We start from the raw sequence: 19,534 nt of genomic DNA, 5'->3' as shown, positions 1-19,534 counted from the left end.
AAGGTGAATGAGTCTGGCAGCTGCATTCATGATAGACTGAAGAGGGGATATTCTGTGTAGTGGAAGGCCAATGAGGAGGGAGTTACAATAGTCAAGACGAGAGATAACAAGGGAGTGCATGAGTAGTTTTGTGGTTTCATTGGTGAGGAAGGGGCGTATTTTGGAGATGTTACGAAGGTGAAGGCGGCAAGATTTGGATAATGATTGGATGTGGGGAAGAAAGGTGAGGTCTGAGTCAAGGATGACAACTAGGACGTTGGCATGAGGAGAGAGCTTGATAGTTGTGTTACCAATCTCAACTGAAATGTTGGGGGAAGGTGCACGGGTGGGTGGAAATATCAAGAGCTCAGTTTTTGAAATGTTGAGTTTTAAGAAATGTTGTGACAACTGTGACATCAGTTAGTAGATTAGTGACACGCAAGGACACTGAGGGGGTGAGTTGTGTAGTGGAAAGATAAATGTGAGTGTCATCGGCATAGAGATGGTATTGGAATCCATGTGAGGATAACTCACCAAGAGAGGAGGTGTAGATGGAGAAGAGAAGGGGTCCAAGGACAGAGCCTTGAGGGAACACTACAGAAAGAGGAGGGGAGGAGTTAGAATTGTAGGTGACACTAAAGGAGCGCATAGCTAGGTAGGAGGAGAACCATGAGAGAGCAGAGTCTTGTAGGCCAAGCGAGTGGAGTTTTTTGAGGAGCAGCAGGTGGTCAACAGTGTCAAAAGCAGCATGTAACCCTTGTAGTTTGGGGGTAGCCTCTCTGCAAGGGTTAAGAAAAAGTTTTCCTGGAGATCTTCTTTGAGGTATTCAGAAATGTCTCACTTGAATACAGCTGTAGAGTTTGATGAAGACCACTGGTGTATCACTGATTGGGAGGGAGCAATTTGTTGAATTTGGAGATCCAGAAAGTCTAGAAAAAGATCTATGGATCTCTGGATCCATAGATTCATTTAACTACATTTATAAATTCATACTGGTTGGTATACCTTTCTCTATCCTTTATTTATGCAAAAGCTCAGTAAAAGGAATACGCTAAATTTGCTCATTGAAATATTTAAAATGAAATATTATGGCAATGGATAAATGTTATGGCAATGCATAAATTATTTGGATCTCATTTAATTCTTTGACTCAATTTCTTTCGATTTTTCTATAGGAATGGTTCATTGAAAACCGAAAACTATGGCTCTGGATAAAGAGAATATTTAACTACAAATCAAAAAGTCAGTATAGAAAACTGCAGAGGAAACTGCAGAAAGATTCGGAGTGGCCTCCGAAGAACAGGACCGACTATGCAATCCAAACTGTTCCTCTAAAGAGCAATGATATGATTTCCAGTGAGCCTATCTACAGAAATTCTTCTCAAAATGGGAAAGAAGTGATTTCTGAACACACAATTGTAACAGCCATGTGAGGGCAAAAAATAAGAGACTTTACAAACCCCAATAATTTTTCTGTTGTGGCTTGTGAGAGTATACTGACTATATCCAATATAAAAAATAACATAATACCTTTGTGAGGATGCAATGTCTAATGTAAAATGCTCTCTTTTTTCTTTTTAGTTTAATTCAAACAACTTATTTCAAATTATCTACAGGGACTACTGTGCTCGATTATTCTAAGAAAACTGGGCGTTTCTCCTTACAGCTGCAAACATGTGAAGTGGCACTATAACCCAACAAGTAAACAAATATGTTTAAAAACCAAATATTATAGTGAACAATACTTTTGTAAGAAAAAAATAATATATATATATACACTGATTGGCTGATTATTATGACCACCCCATCAGTACTTCGTTGGGCCACCTTTTGCCTTCAATACTGCGGCGATTCTTCTTGGCATTGACTCCACGAGATGTTGAAAGGTGATGCGGGGAATCTGACACCATGCCTGATGAATAGCACTTTCCAGTTCTGTGAGATTTGATAGTTGTGGAACCAGCTGCCTGATGGCTCTTTCAACTTCGTCCCACAAATGCTCAATTGGATTGAGATCTGGTGATTGTGGGGGCCACCTAAGCAAGGTAAATTCTCCCTCATGTTCTTGAAACCACTCCTGCACAATACGAGCACCGTGGCATGGCACATTGTCTTGTTGGAAGAAGCCATCTCCATTGGGATATGCCATCAACATGATAGGATGAACTTGATCAGCAACTCAACTTTGGTATGTTGTGCTATTCAGATTGTAGCAAACGTCCTGTGTCAGTGTGTAAAACACATGATTGAAACAAACAGGGTTATTCACTAAAGGGTGAAGAGTTTGGAGAAGGCAGGAGAAGTGAATAATCTAGGCCAAAATAGCTGATTTGGAATAGTTCTCCAATGCAGCTCACTTTCCAGTTCAGCTATGTTGTCCTAGATTGTTCCCTTCTCCTGCCTTCTCCAAACTCTTATCCCTTTAGTGAATGACCCTGAAAGTGTCCATAAATTAATGTAACGCAGGCAGCTCTCTCTCAAAAAAAAGTGTTGTGCGTCACTCTGCCCACTCTTGTAATTTCGTGTGTGTATTTTTTGCTGAAGTGCTCTGATAAATAAGCCTCTCACCTCCATGTTTAAACCCTTTGGTCTCAAAGCGCTTCTTATAGGGTAAAACTCCTTCATCACACTATTTGAAGCTGTGATCTTCCTTCCTTCCGATGAGACCAATCCTGATCGTAACGTTTTTCTCCTCTACCGACAGCCCAACTTCATCTCAAAAAGATCTCTCAAAGACAGAAGTGGAAATCATAGCGCACCCCGTATGCATAAAAAGATTTTATTAAAAAAATACACTCACATAAAAACTAATAAAATCGCGTATCAGAATCGCATTCCTGGATGTCAGATCTGTCCTCCTCTTTCTCTCCAGGCGTTCTGACGTCACTTACTCTTCTACGCACTACGTCTAATTGACTTCATCAGGAAGCTGTTTACTTGTTGGGTGATATCGCCGCTTCACATGTTTGAATGGACTTATTTCAAATGCAGAGTGAAATATGGGCTGGAATAGCCCAACAGCAGTACAGATATGAGAAATACACATGATCCACATTGTTTTTCTTAATTATTTCGACCTTCCTAGATTGTCATTTTGTAATTGAAAAGATCAAAACCAGCCCTGTGTTTTATTTAAGAGTTTTATGAATTACGACCGAGTGCACACTTATATACTCTACTAAGTACAAAAATTCTAAGACAAATTCTGAGACAAAAATCTAGTCAACAAGTTCAGCTTTGCCCAGACAGATTTTTTTCTAATGCTGAGCATTTTTTTTGTAAATAACTCCCCAGCAAGGATTTTTTTAAAGCAACTCCCCTCCTCTTCAATCTTTCCCCCATAGCAATTCCATTAGATGTCCTTAGTTTTCAAGCTAAATGACTCCCATTGTTATTTAGTGTAGTGTAATGATGTAGAGAGCTCTGTTGATATCATCATGCCAGTCCCGCTTTCTGCATCATTGGGGACTGCTCACCATCAGTAGAAGATCCAAAGAGGAATATGACCCTGTGCATAATGTGACTGGCCTAAAGCCATCTGAAAAAGGTAGGTGTATATCAAATAAGCAAAAAAATACAGGGAAGGGGACTCCAGGAGAAAGGAGGAGCACTGGGTGTCAGGTGGGGTAAGTCTGAATTTGGACTTAAAATATGCACAGAAACTTTTCATTTTGTGACTGTCCTGAAAATATGCTTTCTCCTTCATCCCATCTCTTAGTAGTAGATATAGGTTACATGTGCTAAACAAGCCTCAGAGATATATACAGCTTTCACATTTTGTAAGAACTCATTTGTTTCCATTATTGTTCACTTATGGCAGTTCCAAGTTTATATTTGTGAATATAGTCAGTGTTCCTTTACTAGCAGGTCTTCACTTTTGTAGAACAGAGAGTATATTTGTACACAGCATATTTCCAATCATTTTATGTATTTTTTTCTTATATACAGTATGTGTCAGGGATTATATCTGCATTTCTTTGCATATGTCACTTATCATCATAACACATTCATTTTGTTTGCTTTTTATTTATATTTCAATTCAGCATTTTCCAATGCTTATGTTATTTGGAGCATATTTCCTGTTGTTATCTAATAGGCGGCCAACTGGTAATCATATTTTTTATTATTTTAGTGTGTTTCTAAACCATAACAATTATAAACAACTTTGTATATGTTAAGGAGTGTACATAATTGTGGACATGTAAGGGGGTGCTCCTGAAATATCCTTAATGCAGAGTGGGATCAGGGACTTTGAGCTCTGGCCACTTAATGCATGAGGTTGCAAGTCATGTCAGTATATAGGACCCTTTCCCCCCTAATCCTGAGGATTGAAACCCCCTGTTATGAATTCAAGGGTACTTTACATCTAGTATGCATAACTGTCCGTAAGGGGGATGAGCATAGATACAGCAGAGCTCCACCTGACCCTAATTATCTTACAGAAGGACATTTATGAACATAAAATTATTCTGCTTGCTGATTATGGAGACCAGCAAATTTACTTTTGAGGTTATTGTACTCACTGAATCAAAAATGTTAAAAGGGATATCATTAGAAATTGTAAAAAGGGTTTTTTTGCCACCAAAATAAGTGAAAGCTTTGCAGCAGTAGGTTTCACATTGAATCATCAATACAAAACTAATATTTCTGCTCTAGCTGGAGTATTGTTGGCTGAATTAGCAACTGGTTTCACTAGTTTCTAATATGATGATCCCAGAGGTGGGTTTACCCTCAGGGTTAAATTTGTAAACAGGCCACTTAAGCCATGGGCCTCACTCAGCCACCTGAACACTGAATATTTTCCAACCTGCAAGTTATTCATTCTTATTTCTCACAACAAAAACCAACGCCATGTGCCTATTCATACTTCCCTATCAGCGCTTTGCTGACCCATGTGAGTCTATCATTTATGTCTAACTCTGCAACACTGACAGATCTGTCCTGACCCACATGCCAAAAGTCTGATGAAAGTGCCAGACCACTGGTAATGTAGAATAGCCAACATATTTTGGAGGCTTAGGTGCTCCCTCTTCATCAGGACTAAAGTAAAAGTAGAGATTCATAAAATTCATATGGCACATCATAAAAAAAATTTGCATGGCTGTTCAGTGCAATAGACAGAATGGGAATGGTTGGAAATTAGTGTAAATAGAGAGTGAACAGATAATGAGATTACCTGCAACATGAAAGCATAAACTGTGATTATAAAAAGTATGGATCCTAAATTGACCAGGTGGGAAAACAAATAAATAGTGATAATTGAAAGCGAGAAACATTAAGTGAGGGAAGGGGGAAAATAGATATTGACATGTGGGATCAAGAAGTAAGTGCATCCCATCAATGATTGGGGCTGTAAGGAGATTTTGGGAATAAAAAGTGACAAAATACTGAATTAGGAGAAGTGAAAGGTATTGTGGTAAAAAGTGAGCAGAGCTTAAATTATACTAACAGGAATAGTGGTTACTTCTTTAATGTTTGTTTAATCTGTGTATGCCTGTACATTTTCACAATAAATCCTACTATTAAGCAAGACAAACAAGGAATGAAGCAGTTTGATTTACCTGGAATTTTGTGTGCTGAAGAGAGTGTGAGAAGGTCTCTATAGCCTCATTTAGACCATCAGGGAGCAATGTGTTTAATTTAGAGATCCAGAAAATATATAAAAAAGGAATATGGATCTCCAGATCCATAGACTCATTAATCTAAATGTATACATTTAAATTGACTGATATACCTTTTTCCGTCCTTTTATTTACACATATGCTCAGTATTAGGGATGAGCCAAATGTACCTGGGTTTGATTCGCAGGGCGTTTGCTGAACTAGCTGAAGTTCAAATGCCAATCCGAATCACATTGAAGCTAATAGACAAGGGATTATAAAACAAAGGGCACCTGGAGCTGGGCAATGCCCTTAAGGATAATGCAAAAAATAAAAAGTTGAATAATCCCTGGAGTAAATTAGAAATTAAAAATGTCTTTAAATGACAAGTTTAAGGGATGCGGTAAACCTTCCTGTGAATTGGCACACCTGTAGGATTTGTAGGATCTACTGCAGCAAATGCCTGTTTGCAAATATGCAAACAGGCAGTAAGGGCTGAATCATATTTTAGTCTGAACCCCAAACTTTGCATTCCTCGCTACACTGCACTGCATATACCAATTTACTTTGCATAATCTTTGGCATTAGGTTTTCTTGGATGTACAAGCTTCTGTCTCAGAAGCTGGGCTTGAAAGACTCATGGATGCAATGTGTGGTAAAAGTCCTTTTGAGTTTTTCGACACTCTAGCACCATACAGGATGACTATCTTACTCCATAGGTTTCACTCCACCCCTCTCTTCAGCGGCCCAATTCTTCTTGCTGGATCTTTTGCATGTTTTTATGAAAACCCACTCTGGGTAGTCACAAACTTTCATAGCACTCTTGAAATGTCTGTGTTGTTTGTCTTTAGACTCAGCCCAGTTTTGCAGAGTTCTAGTAACCCACAGTGTATGTTCCAATAGGCGGTGAGAGTAAAACACAGATGCTGGTCTGTGTGGGTTTACTTTAGAAATCAATGCCCAAGTCACCTGCTCCCTGACATTTATCAAGCAATCTAAAAACATTTGTTTAACTTTTTTTTTTACTGTTATGGACAGTCTAGCATCTCTTTCTTGTAGTACTGGGATATGTTCCTAATCTTTCTTAGAACTGAAGTAGTGGCTCAAAGCTGCCGCAGGATCTGTTGGCTCTGGAGGAAAGTAGAGATGAGATGTATTTAATTTCAAGATAACACAGCTTCCCATATCAACCCCAGGGATTTGTATAGGTTTTTAGTTCCTTGAATAAAAATGAAAGGTGGTCTTCAAATCTACTTTACTAAGTGATAACATTTAGCTGGACTCGCTCTGTAATGAAGGAGACTGTTCACTACTCATCCAAGTTGTTTCTTAAGCTCAAATTATTGTCAGGAACACACCCCAGCATTAATAGCCCCACAGGTAACCCAGTCACCTTAATCCAATCACTATTGGATATGACAGGGCAGATGCTGGTGCTTACAGTTGGTATTCTGTAGCTGCTCCCTTGTCAAGGCCCATTTTTTCATACAATGCACAGTGTTTCTGGGAAAGAGCTCTTCCTATCCCTAGACCATTCCCAATGTAATCCAGTAATGAGATGCAGGGAATGGGAAGGGGTATGTTTGGACCTTGGCACTGTCACATGTGTGGTAGTGCTTTGCTGCCTTTATACAGGATTTGTGTATATATGTGCTATGTCAGATCAAATTATTCTTTAGAATTTTAAGTATAAGTCTACTTCAACTCTAATAAATGTTCAAACAGCAACTTTGAGTGAACTGACCCTCTAAACACTACTACAGTGTTTTTACTTAAGGTATGCTTTTATTTCCAGACAGGAAGGTGCAGACTTTACCACTATAGTCCCCAAAGTATTTTATGTGTGATGGGCAATTAAACAGATTCTAATACTAAATAGTCTATGGCAGGGCTCAAAATTTCCACTCGCCCCCCTCGCAAATTGCGAGTGAAAATTGCGTGGGGGCGAGTGGAAATTAAGCCATTGAGTCAGGCACTCCTCGGGGCGGCTTCTCTCCTCCTCACCGACATGATGACAGCGCTCCCTCGTCTGTCCGTCCGGGGTCGCAGGAGGGAGTGCTGCCTGCTGTCAGGATGGCCGAGCGGGAGAGAAGCCGCGAGGAGAGAAGCCACCCCAAGGGGGAGAGAAGCCGTGCTCACAGCTGTCAGGATGGCCGAGCGGGGAGGAGATCAGAGCCGCTGTCATCCTGTCAGTTTCAGGATGACATCGGCTCTGTGCGTGGCAGAGCGGGGATCTGTAAATATAATTGATCCTCCGTGTGAGCAGGACAAACACTGGAGCGATCGTCTGATCACTCCAGTGTTTGTAAGTAACTGGGGACACATAGTGCTATGTGTCCCCAGTTATGAATGAACAGGCTGTGATTTACATTACAGCCTGTTCATTCTGGATTTCCTCAATGGGGAGTAGCACTCAGTACAGAGGTTCCTCCCCATTCAGAAACTATTGATAGTAAATATTTTACTATCAGTGTCTGAATGAATGGGAAGCCACTGTACTGAGTGCTTCCCATTCACTGAGTGCTGAGGCTGCTGAAATAAAAGTAAAAACTAGCCCCATTGCCCCCCCCCCTCACACGCATATTATTAGACATGTGCGAATACAAAAAATGTATTTCAGATGAAATGTGTATGTGTAATGCTCTGTGCGTTGTGCTGTGGCTGTATGTGTGTTGTGCTGTGTGCGCATTGTGCCCTGTGTGTGTTTGTTTGTGTTATGAAGGGCAACTGGTGGCGAGTAACTTTGAAGGCCTGGCTAGTAGCTCAGGACCTGACATTTTGAGCCCTGGTCTATGGGGTCTTGCCTAAAAATATGTGTTTACTATTTGTTCACTTTAAATGCTAGTTTTGGTATAACTGTTGAAAATGTTTTTTTTCTGCTGAATACTGTTTAGTTTCTGGAATAGTATCAGTAGTTTCTGCCTATACCTTCCTATAATTCCTTTATTTTGCCCCAGCGCCTTCCTGTCATCCTTTTTGTGGTGCAATACAATTACACTTACATCCATTTAAATGCATAAGAATAATTTTATTGAGCAGGTTCTATAGTTATCCAACATGTTATATTTTTACAAAGAGTATCATTTCAAATGCATGGAATATGTTATAAATTATACATGTGTAAAAAAATATATAATCTACCATGTTTTGGAAATCTGCCAATAAGATCAAATAATTTCAGAGCATTTGTTAGCATATAGGGCAAGATATAGAATCAAAAAGCAATAGTTTGAAATAATAATTTATTTAATTAAAATATGGTCAAGTTATCAGTTTCATTTATGTATGCATCGTCCTCAAAAGCTAGATTAACCTGGCCCCCTGACTCCTTACTGACTGCCTTCATGTTGATGTTTTCCTTGGTGCCCTTTTCAAGTTTGTCACTGTCATTTGTATTGTCATTGTATGCCAAATTGACTTGACCTATTGTCTTGTAATTTTCCTCCTGCATTTTACCATCGTCACTTGTCTTGAATTCCCTTTCATTGTCAGGTTCTTGCCTTAAATTGTCATTAAATGCCATGTTCATCTGGTACTCTGGCTCATTATATGAAAAACGTATAGATTCGGAATTTGAGTTGTCTCCACTTTCACCGGAATCAGATGACTCTAAAATCCCACTCTTCTTTTTTCTGTAAAGGAAAGCACATATCAAATTATTAAGTAGAACTGTGGTCAAAGGTCAAAGGACGTGTATAATGCAATCTGTCAATTGCAGCAAAGCAACATTAACTGTTTATCTGAGCAGCCCCTGTAATGTACTAGTAGGTTTTGACGCTGTCAGTTGATCTGTTGATTTTTAACTTCTTTCAGGAGGGTGACACTGTTTACTCTCTAGTGAAATCATTGCACTGTTGTCACACTGTGTGGACATTTTTGTTATAGTTATAGTTAGTATAGTTTTTGTCATAGTTTTGGATGGATTTTATGTCAGGGAAAAAAGTCTAACTCTAGATAACACATTTTAAGCAATTACAGTATCAGCATTCATTTCTTTTTAAAAGTGAAAAAAAAAAAGATTTAAGCCATATGAATAAAAGATGAACGATGTAAACACCCCATAGAGTGTTATAGATTGTCCATACCCCTGTAACTTTCACTTTTGTTGTAAATGGCCTGCATGTAAATGTGAGGGTAAACTACAAAGAAAGGCATGTGAAATATACCAAATAATTATCACGGGTCTTAACACATACAATTACTGAAATAAAATATTTGTTTGCTAAAGTGGTCCTTTAAAATGAACCATAATTTAAATATTATAATAATCACCTCTCCATAAATGTAATTTCATGTGTGACCTGTAATTATATGCTTTATTTTCACTTTGCTGGGGGCATTCAGTAAAGGCAGAGCACCAGTTTTTTTGCCCAGTTTTTTTTTACAACATTTTCAGGTGGTTTTTTAAGGGGTCCCTTTATGAATTTGTCACTTTGGCTGCAACAGATTCAAAAAGAATTACAGCCAGTTTTCTATTCTGTAAAGAAATTAGGACCAACTCTGATTGGGTGCATAGGGAGATGCCAGTGCTCAGAGAGGCATGTATGTACTGGGAATCTGATATTATTGTGACAGCTTCTTATTCAGTGGTTGCTAGGGCACAGGGCCACAATTATGCATCCCCAGCCCCATTTAGCTGGCAGCCGGGAGATTTCCCAGCCAGCAGCCAAATGTAAAGAAAGGGGTGAGGGATGCTGGCTGACATCATTACTTGGGGCCAGGGGTGAGTCACTAGTTGCTAACACAGCAACACTGCCTACTGCCAATCAGCAGCAAACAGACCTAATGGGAAATTAGTCTCTTGGCATCCCCATCAGGCTCTGTCCACGTGTAATGTCACTGGTTGTTAAGAACCCTGTCGGCTCTGGTATAGACACTCTGGCCTTAGTGTGCCTCTGCGCCACCAATGGCAGTGTTTACACCAAATTCATGTACCTGTTTCCAACAGGTAACAGGTACTTGAAGAATTCAGAATTCTGTCATGCACATGCATGACAGAATTCTAAAGAGTGTTGTGGACACTTTTTATGAATGTAATTGACTCTGTTTTGGTATAAGAGTTAGAACTGCTACTTGCGGCAACTGTTAATAAACTAGCACCAGAAGCTGTGGTAAGACTAGGCTCCAATAAACAGGTTTTATAATTTCTCCAAATATATCAGCAAGTTTGTGTAGTGTTGGCTCAACTAGAAATGCAGGCAAAATGATATCTGTATCGTAAACACTATATTTGCTTATATAATCTCCCATTTGTTAGAAAAATATACATACCTAGATTTTAAGCAACAATATGCAGCAATAACAAACACAAAGGTTATGATGAAGACTCCAAGAACGACACCAATCACAATGTATATAGCTGTGTTGTTAACTAGAAGAAATAAAGGAAATATTTATCAGAATGGGGCAATTTGAACAATATCAAATTCATTTTTAAAGTAATACAAGACATTTACCTACATGTCTCTACCAAATTAGATAAACAGTATATGATGATAAAATGATACCAGCAAAAATAACTATAATTTTGTGAATACTAAAACAACAAGTTTATTTTAAATCTCTTTAAAAAGTGCAAAGTGCAGTATGTGCAGGCATGACCATCAGTCTAATTATGCCAGGCTATTGAAAGCTGAGCTCTGATTGGTTGTTATAGGTTATTGTACATTACTGCACTTTGTGCTATGTTATGAAATAAATGCCAATAATTATTCTTGCCACAGTGCAGAATTGTTCTGGCCATCACTTTATTTGACATTCAACCTTATTTCACCCATGTCATCCATGTCACATACCGATAGAAACATATTTATTCCAGGAAAATGAAAGCTATGATCTTATTTCATAAAAGGGACAAAACTACTGTCACAATCCTAACAATTGCTAAAAGATGTACTGTATATATTTCTGGTATTTGTAGTTAACTAGTCACTTACTTTCATTCTCCTCCTCACAGAAGGGTCCTTTATGGCTGTTGGGGCATATACAGCGCATACCATTGGTAGTATTGTCTGTTCCTGGCAATTCCTCACAGGTACCACCATTCTCACAAGTGTTCTCCAGACATGGGCTTGCTGTAGGATTTACAATATACAATATTATAAATGAAAGTTTCCATACAATACATTTTAAATATTATTTCCTAGAGGTCTGTAGCTTATGGTTCTTCTAAAACATGCAGTCATTGTGTCATTGTTTTACAAACATGTAATTAAAGGCCTATTTTTAATTTCTAATTCCTTTCAAAGGTATGTAGGCCCACTTACGAATATAGCATCCACGAATCTGACTGGCTGTAGTACATTCCTCCCCAGCTTTACACTGCATGGCATCACAAACTACAGATGAGCTATCTGTGCAAGTGCAGCTCTGTGAACAATCATCTGTGATGAAGTTATCTCCGGTCTGCAAGAAAGTGCACAAATATTAGGCAGGGTAAAATACTAAACTTATTTATACTAAAGTAATAATAGCCCTGCCCTAGCCATTAGTTTTTAAATAAGACGATAGATTTTAAGCTTCAAGTTGACTATTGAGGATGCTGTTTGTAGGGAAACTATTTAAATTACAAGAATTATTTTAGAATTTTAGTGAACGGCTGCTAAATAGTTACAAACAAAAATACACAGGAAAATACACTGATGTTAATGCAACATGCTTATACTATCTTGCCAAAACTGATTGCATTATATACAAGGATCTATGTTTAGCTTTAATAAATCTAAATTGAGCCAATTAAATCACTGCACTTTTAAATAGCAATGTTATTTAAATATGCTTAATCTAATTATAAGTGTTATTACCTTGTAATATTTATTGAGGTAAGTACAGCCACAATCTTTGTACGGCACACAGTCATATCCACTGAGTATGTACCCAGGCTCACACTGGCATCCTTCAGTGCACGGCGCCTCACATTCAGACTCTGATGCCATGTTGCTGCAGGATGCAGGACAGGCACTCATGCAGTCTTTGTAAACACTGTTAGCAGGGCAGGTCAAAGCTGTTTGAAAAAAATATAGGATTCATATTAATCTGAGAAGTGTTTATTACATCACGTGTAGTAGAAAACTGCGGAGTGTTTATAATACTCCACAGTTTTCTACATTATAGGAGAAATACTAACACAGTTTAATTACAAAAAGCTTACCACAGCCAGTCCAATCTCTCCAGCCATCAACAGTGCTTTCGTTTTGCTGGCAGGCATATGCGTACTGCTCAAGGTTAATACATAATAACTCTTTGCTTTGGAACTCAGCGCATGTGTCAAAGAGGCAGTCCCTTTAAATTGAATTGCATAAAATGATCAGTGATGGACACAAACAATATTCTGCCTATCAGAAGCAATTTTAGATATCATACCACGAGTTGCATTCTAATAATACCATCCAACTTTGAATGGAGTTTCATGTCTGACTAAATGATGTTTTTAAATAAGACGATAGATTTTAAGCTTCAAGTTGACTATTGAGGATGCTGTTTGTAGGGAAACTATTTAAATTACAAGAATTATTTTAGAATTTTAGTGAACGGCTGCTAAATAGTTACAAACAAAAATACACAGGAAAATACACTGATGTTAATGCAACATGCTTATACTATCTTGCCAAAACTGATTGCATTATATACAAGGATCTATGTTTAGCTTTAATAAATCTAAATTGAGCCAATTAAATCACTGCACTTTTAAATAGCAATGTTATTTAAATATGCTTAATCTAATTATAAGTGTTATTACCTTGTAATATTTATTGAGGTAAGTACAGCCACAATCTTTGTACGGCACACAGTCATATCCACTGAGTATGTACCCAGGCTCACACTGGCATCCTTCAGTGCACGGCGCCTCACATTCAGACTCTGATGCCATGTTGCTGCAGGATGCAGGACAGGCACTCATGCAGTCTTTGTAAACACTGTTAGCAGGGCAGGTCAAAGCTGTTTGAAAAAAATATAGGATTCATATTAATCTGAGAAGTGTTTATTACATCACGTGTAGTAGAAAACTGCGGAGTGTTTATAATACTCCACAGTTTTCTACATTATAGGAGAAATACTAACACAGTTTAATTACAAAAAGCTTACCACAGCCAGTCCAATCTCTCCAGCCATCAACAGTGCTTTCGTTTTGCTGGCAGGCATATGCGTACTGCTCAAGGTTAATACATAATAACTCTTTGCTTTGGAACTCAGCGCATGTGTCAAAGAGGCAGTCCCTTTAAATTGAATTGCATAAAATGATCAGTGATGGACACAAACAATATTCTGCCTATCAGAAGCAATTTTAGATATCATACCACGAGTTGCATTCTAATAATACCATCCAACTTTGAATGGAGTTTCATGTCTGACTAAATGACAACTCAAGCCATTTAAACTTAATATCTCTCACAAAAAGCTATTAAATAATGTAAATTGACCATTTTTAAAGGTAATATTTTTTTAAACATATACTGCACATACATAAACAGTACTTACTCAATGAAATCATCTGGTGGTACAAAATTGTTACAATATCTAAATGGTCCAAGCGGGTCTCTCATAACTCCACAGAATGAAGAGCTGTTAACAAAGTTCAGACCAGATGCTGAACAGGCAAAATTGTCTCCTGTGTTTAATGGGATATCTTCTTCAAATGGCATCACAGCAGCACGTCTGCAGAGAATATAAGTTTGCAGTATTAATTCACAAGATAAAACGTGGCAAATGGTAAAAGAAGACTTTTTCTCAAAAAAATTTTTTTTTTTAAATTTTAGACAGTGGCTTCAAATCTGTTAACAGTTTGTGTGAGATATGTTAAAAAAGCTTATTATCCATCATTCGGTGCTATCACAGTGGAGCTGCATTGCCTGTCTAGGCATGACCAGGAAGTGCCACCGGTAGTATACACATAATAAAAAAATTGCTAGAAGAAAGAGAAATAAGTATTTTGGCAAAGAAGACCTTGCATGTCTCTTATGCCAAAATATTCTACCTTCTGGCAATTTTATATCTTAGGAGTTTATTTCCTCCTAAAATACATTTCATATTTAAACAAAAAAAGGCTACTCTTTGTGAATCAATGTGAATACAAGAAACAAGAATAGTTACAATATAATTTATATGCAGAAATATGTTGTTTCTTTTTATTGTAAAAGCATCAACATACTCATTATCCATTACAATAAAACAAGGTTGTTCTAAATAATACAAACACATCTTTATTCTTTTGAGAAATATAAAAGGAAATTAAACCACAACATAATTGGGTCTCTGCCTTTAGTTTCAAAAGTGGGGAACAACTCCACAAGTATGACATACCTGACCCTAGTAGCTCTACTGAGTGATTTAACATTCCAGCTTTCACCAAATGGCTCTACATCTCTAATCAGACTGCCATCAGGACTGGTAAAGTCATTTGAGCTTTGCCCGTCAAAGTTGCCACAAAGCCCTTCAAGCAAATTTCTGTGGGTGTTTGGCACAGTAATTTCTTTAAAAACAAATAGCAAAACAAATGTAAAATTGGTTAGTTTAATTGCCAACAAATATTTTAAGCTGCATTACTGTTACATACATTTCCTGTCTCTTTAAATGTACTATAATCTAAATTGACATACTTTAAAACATTTTTTTGCAAAAATTGATCCACACATGGTCCTAATCTAATGAATTCTGAACCATACATGTGCTCCCATCCCAACAAGTACAAAGAACACACCTCAATGATAACAAACCTTATTTGTAATTTTTCACTTTTTACCTTAACAGGCCTTGTGATTGCAGCTGTATCTACATCAAACTGTTGCTTCTAGAAACACTTTGGAGGTATCTGTTCCTGGAGGGAACATTGGGATGTTCACTCCAGAAACATCCATTAAACCAGTAAATACTGGTTTAATGTATGCCATGAAACAAAATCATAACGCTGCAAGCTATAAATGAATATGGATTGTTTGGATGTTGTGCACTATTCTTTCTTCATGCACCGCTATGCTTTCTACTTGCTGTTTATTGTATGTCTCCTATTCATCATTTCACCCTGTTCTGTCCCACTACCACCTGTGTGGTGTTTCCACTGTTCCTGTTCCTGTCTATCAAGGGGTCTCCTTTTAACACTGGATGAAACATATGCTTCTAATCATGACTATTTTTTTATGTATTCAGCTCCTGTGTTGTTTTCTATTCCCCATGCCTTGCTTATGTTTAGCCAGTACGCTCTCCTGCTAACCCCCTATTCAAGCCTAAGTTGTTCACTTGCTCCTGTTATGCATTGTTACTGATTTTATACCTGGTGTCTGTTTGCTTCCCGCCTTGAGTGTCTATTAACTTTCTTGGTAAGCTTTTGCTCTAGCACTAGCTGTTGGGTTGCTTCTATCAGCCGCACAACTATGTATTATCAGGCCCTGCCCACTAATGGTAAGCCATTACCACCAACTTGTGACTTAAGCATTAGTCCCCGTTCTATTTGTATATCATGTATTTTTTAGTCTTGGTCTGTTTAAACAGTTTTGACCCCTACTCTTGGCTGACTTCCTCCTCTGACATTTGGCCCTCAGCAATGCTTTAGACCATGATGTTTTTTATGCTCCTGCTATTTCTAAGAAATAACTCTATAGATCATTGTGCATTTATGGTGTAGTATTAGTATAGTAATGTATAAATCTTTGCTTCTTTAGCTTGTACTGGCTTTAGTGTAGTCTGCAGGGTTTGGACCACACCATCCTAGTACCTTCCACTGACTCAGCCAGAAGAAATGTTTCAAACCAAGGTGACGTATGGGCAGAGTTCTCTTTCTGCATCCAGTCCCTATGGTGACCTAGCTTCATATTTTCAGTTCACATGCAAGAAGTTACTTTTCAAACTTTACTTTATATACGTCTACTATTGATATCAGCTTTTTTAAAGAAAATGATTGTGATTCTTTTTATCTATGTTGTGCCAAGAAACCATGCAGAGTTGTGCAAGGCGCACTGAACTATATACATCATCCAAATACTAATGTGGTCAGAAGCTAAATTATTTACAAGTATGTTTTTAGCTTGTAGTATGATACAAATGATTCTGACCATGGACTTCCCACAGTGTGTAGTCATGGCACATTTTAGTAAGATGGTAAAAGATGTATTAACGGTTTTTTTAAACTAGTGCAAATGCAAAAGTTAAAAGCAAATGCTGCCATATTATAAATATCCGACTTGGAGAATTTAATTGCCCCATCCAACTTTACATAACTACTTTATATACTCTATATGTGCTGTGAGTGCTCCCCCTTATGTTGTCCTGATAAGGGGTAAGGGGGAAGCAGATCAGCTAAATAAATAAGCAGATACATTATTCAAAGAAAGAGATGATAGATGGATAGACAGACAGACAGACAGACAGATAGATAGATAGATAGATAGATAGATAGATAGATAGATAGATACAGTTTGCACAGCACTTTACAATGAAAGGAAGACATTACAATACAATTCAAGACAAGATGGTAAGGGCCCTTGAGAACTTACAAACTGAAAGGAAGGGACAAGTGATACATGCAAGGTTTAGCATGAGGTGGGATAGGCTTCCCTGAAGAGATGAGTCTTTAGGGATCGCCTAAAGGCAGTCAGAGTAGGAGATAGATGGTCAGGTTGGGGTAAGGAGTTCCAGAGGATGGGAGAGACTATAGAGAAGTCCTGGAGGCGAGCATGGGAGGAGTTGACAAGGGAGCTAGAGTGCAAGGGGTGTTTGCAAGAGCAGAGGGGGCTGTTACGGTGAAACTTTGAGACGAGGTTGGAGATATAGCCGGGGCAGAATTGTGGATGGCTTTGTAAGTGGCTGTTAATATTTTGAATTTTTTCTTTTGGGTGATTGGAAGCCAGTGCAGAGATTGGCAGGGGGGTTGCAGACACTGAGCAGTTGGTTAGGTGGACGAGTCTGGCAGCAGCATTCATGATAGACTGAAGAGGGGATAGCTGTGTTATCAATATCAATGGAAAAGTTGGGGGAAGGTGCATGGGCAGGAGGAAATAACATGAGCTCAGTTTTTGAAAGATTGAGTTTTAAGAAGTGTTGTGATTGATATGTCAGTTAGTAAATTAGTGATACGCAAGGACACTGAGGGGGTGAGATGTGGAGTGGAGAGATAAATTTGAGTGTCAACGGTATAGGGATGGTATTTGAGGTTATCAACTGACCAATTAACTTACCAAGGGAGGAGGTGTAGATAGAGAAGAAAAGGGCTTTAAGTGCAGAGCCTTGGGGGACCCATACAGAAAGAGGAAGAGGAGGGGTGGAGTTAGATTTGTAGATGACACTAAAAGAGCGCTTGGATAGGTAGGAGGAGAAGAGACTTGTAGGTAAAGCAAGTGGAGTTTTTTTAGGAGCAGCAGGTTTTCAACTGTGTCAAAAGCAGCAGAAAAGTCTAATAGCAAGAGTAAGGAGTAGTGGCTGTTGTTTTTTGCAGTTAGTAAGTCATTAGTGAGTTTTAGGAGGACGGTCTCAGTGGAGTGTTGGGTGCGGCAGCGGTGGTTCTATTTTAGGCTTTCTAGGAGTTTGGAGGTGAATGGGAGTAAGGAGGTTGGTCTGAGATTGTTAAGGTTAGTGGGGTCCAGTGAGGGTTTTTTGGTTATTGGGGTGACCAATATAGAGATATAGATAGATCTTCAAAGTTAGATTAGAATATACATATTGTGTTGTATTCATAGTACCTGCATTTTCATTGCCATCAAAGCTAACAGAAAGACCAAAATCAGTTTCCAGGAAGATTCTAGTTGGCATCTGGTAGATGTTTATTCCTTCATGTGGACGGACAGGAGGGACTGTTCTCACTCCATTCAGCTACAAAGCAGTGCAAATATATTACTATAATGTAACAATTTATTACACAAAATATCCAAATATGAATGTTTTAACAGTGTTAATAACATAAAAATTCATGTATAAATATATTAGCACTGCAGTAAGGCATATAGAGTTTGTGATCTCTTATCTGTGACTTCTGTAGTGCCCCCACACCATTTTCAAAAACATGCATGTGTACCACATGTGTACCACAGACACAATTAATTTCTGTGAAAGGTTTGTATGCAGCCTTTTAGCTTGTTGTTAGGCTTTCTTTTAAAAATAAATATGTATGTTGTGCTGTGAGCACATTAGTTGTCTGGAAATACTTTTATAGGGAGGGCAATGCATTTCCAGGCAGACCTCTTCTACACTTAATTTGGTGTATGACCTGAGCACAGGTTTACTGGGAAGTGAAAATACGCCCAAATTACCCATCAAATATTGTGTTGCCTCAACAATATGTAATGATCAATTCCTTCCAAACAATAAGCCCTGTATTAACATTTCTCATAAAGATGCCCCTTTCTGTGCATATTTTAACCTCTTGCCGTCCGCCCGTAGTAAAAAAACGGACGGACGGCACTTTTTTTTTTTTTTATTTCGGTAATTTTTCCTTAATATAGTAAAAAAATAAAACCCCCAGTGGTGAATAAATACCACCAAAAGAAAGCTCTATCTGTCCCCAAAAAAGGGTATAAAATTCATTTCAGTACAGCGCTGCATGACGGAATAAATGTCAGTCAAAGTACCGCAGCGCTGAATACTGAAAAATGGCCTGGATGGGAAGGGGGTTTAACACCGCGGATGTCAACTGGTTAATAAATATCCTCTTTATGAGAGCTAAAGGCCAACACTTTGCATGTTTCTTAAACCCAGCTGTCTCTCACAGCTACGGTTCCCACTAATAATCATGAACCAATCAGAGTGTTTCCCAAGTATGTGATCACCAACTCATTTATGACATAATGATTACATGCAAGCTGGAGGTGTCACTGACAAAATTGATACATGAAGGTGGCGTCTGTTTAATATCGCAACTCATATTTTTTTTTAATTGTTATTATTATTAACAATATTTTTGCTCACTCACCAGCCTATAATCACAAAAAACGGTGCAGATTTTTTTAAAATAGAGTGGGAAAAAAAAACCA

The 19,534-nt window shown here is 38.2% G+C and overlaps 3 protein-coding genes across 3 annotated transcripts in view; all 3 read right to left on the bottom strand.

Annotated features, from left to right (window-relative positions):
• Nucleotides 1–10,813: 10,813 nt before the first annotated feature.
• Nucleotides 10,814–12,819, bottom strand: LOC108795644 (zonadhesin-like). Its single transcript, XM_018566937.1, has 5 exons — nucleotides 12,730–12,819; nucleotides 12,383–12,582; nucleotides 11,846–11,984; nucleotides 11,516–11,653; nucleotides 10,814–10,950 (listed from the first exon to the last, which is right to left on the bottom strand). Exons 2-5 carry the CDS (start codon nucleotides 12,542–12,544, stop codon nucleotides 10,814–10,816), a joined length of 576 nt encoding a protein of 191 aa, XP_018422439.1. The 5' UTR covers nucleotides 12,545–12,582; nucleotides 12,730–12,819.
• A 224-nt stretch (nucleotides 12,820–13,043) lies between these two features.
• On the bottom strand, nucleotides 13,044–16,384 carry LOC108795634 (zonadhesin-like). The gene is made up of 6 exons (XM_018566928.1): nucleotides 16,288–16,384; nucleotides 14,880–15,048; nucleotides 14,058–14,234; nucleotides 13,665–13,795; nucleotides 13,318–13,517; nucleotides 13,044–13,070 (listed from the first exon to the last, which is right to left on the bottom strand). The coding sequence occupies exons 1-6, from the start codon at nucleotides 16,382–16,384 to the stop codon at nucleotides 13,044–13,046; spliced, it is 801 nt and encodes a 266-aa protein (XP_018422430.1).
• Nucleotides 16,385–17,030: 646 nt separating this feature from the next.
• Nucleotides 17,031–19,534, bottom strand: part of LOC108795625 (zonadhesin-like) — a 13,804-nt gene continuing 11,300 nt past the window's right edge. The window contains exons 8-9 of the mRNA XM_018566917.1: nucleotides 18,248–18,377; nucleotides 17,031–17,068 (exon numbers count right to left, since the gene is read on the bottom strand). Coding sequence (XP_018422419.1) covers nucleotides 17,031–17,068; nucleotides 18,248–18,377 — 168 coding nt within the window. The remainder of the gene's footprint in view (nucleotides 17,069–18,247; nucleotides 18,378–19,534) is intronic.

The sequence above is a fragment of the Nanorana parkeri genome, unplaced genomic scaffold, assembly GCF_000935625.1.
Source record: "Nanorana parkeri isolate BGI_ZX_2015 unplaced genomic scaffold, ASM93562v1 scaffold29, whole genome shotgun sequence".
In the NCBI taxonomy this organism is placed as follows: Eukaryota; Metazoa; Chordata; class Amphibia; order Anura; family Dicroglossidae; genus Nanorana; species Nanorana parkeri.
This window is presented reverse-complemented; position numbering and strand designations above follow the sequence as displayed.

Coding starts and splice junctions, on each gene's coding strand:
- LOC108795644 (XM_018566937.1), bottom strand. CDS start 12,544: ATGAGTGCCTGTCCTGCATCCTGCAGCAACATGGCATCAGAGTCTGAA. Junction 11,985..12,382: donor ACCTCAATAAATATTACAAG/GTAATAACACTT, acceptor ACTTTCTTGCAG/ACCGGAGATAACTTCATCAC. Junction 10,951..11,515: donor CTGTGAGGAGGAGAATGAAA/GTAAGTGACTAG, acceptor TATTTCTTCTAG/TTAACAACACAGCTATATAC.
- LOC108795634 (XM_018566928.1), bottom strand. CDS start 16,384: ATGAAGCTAGGTCACCATAGGGACTGGATGCAGAAAGAGAACTCTGCC. Junction 13,796..14,057: donor CCACCAGATGATTTCATTGA/GTAAGTACTGTT, acceptor TTCAATTTAAAG/GGACTGCCTCTTTGACACAT. Junction 13,518..13,664: donor GAGAGATTGGACTGGCTGTG/GTAAGCTTTTTG, acceptor TTTTTCAAACAG/CTTTGACCTGCCCTGCTAAC.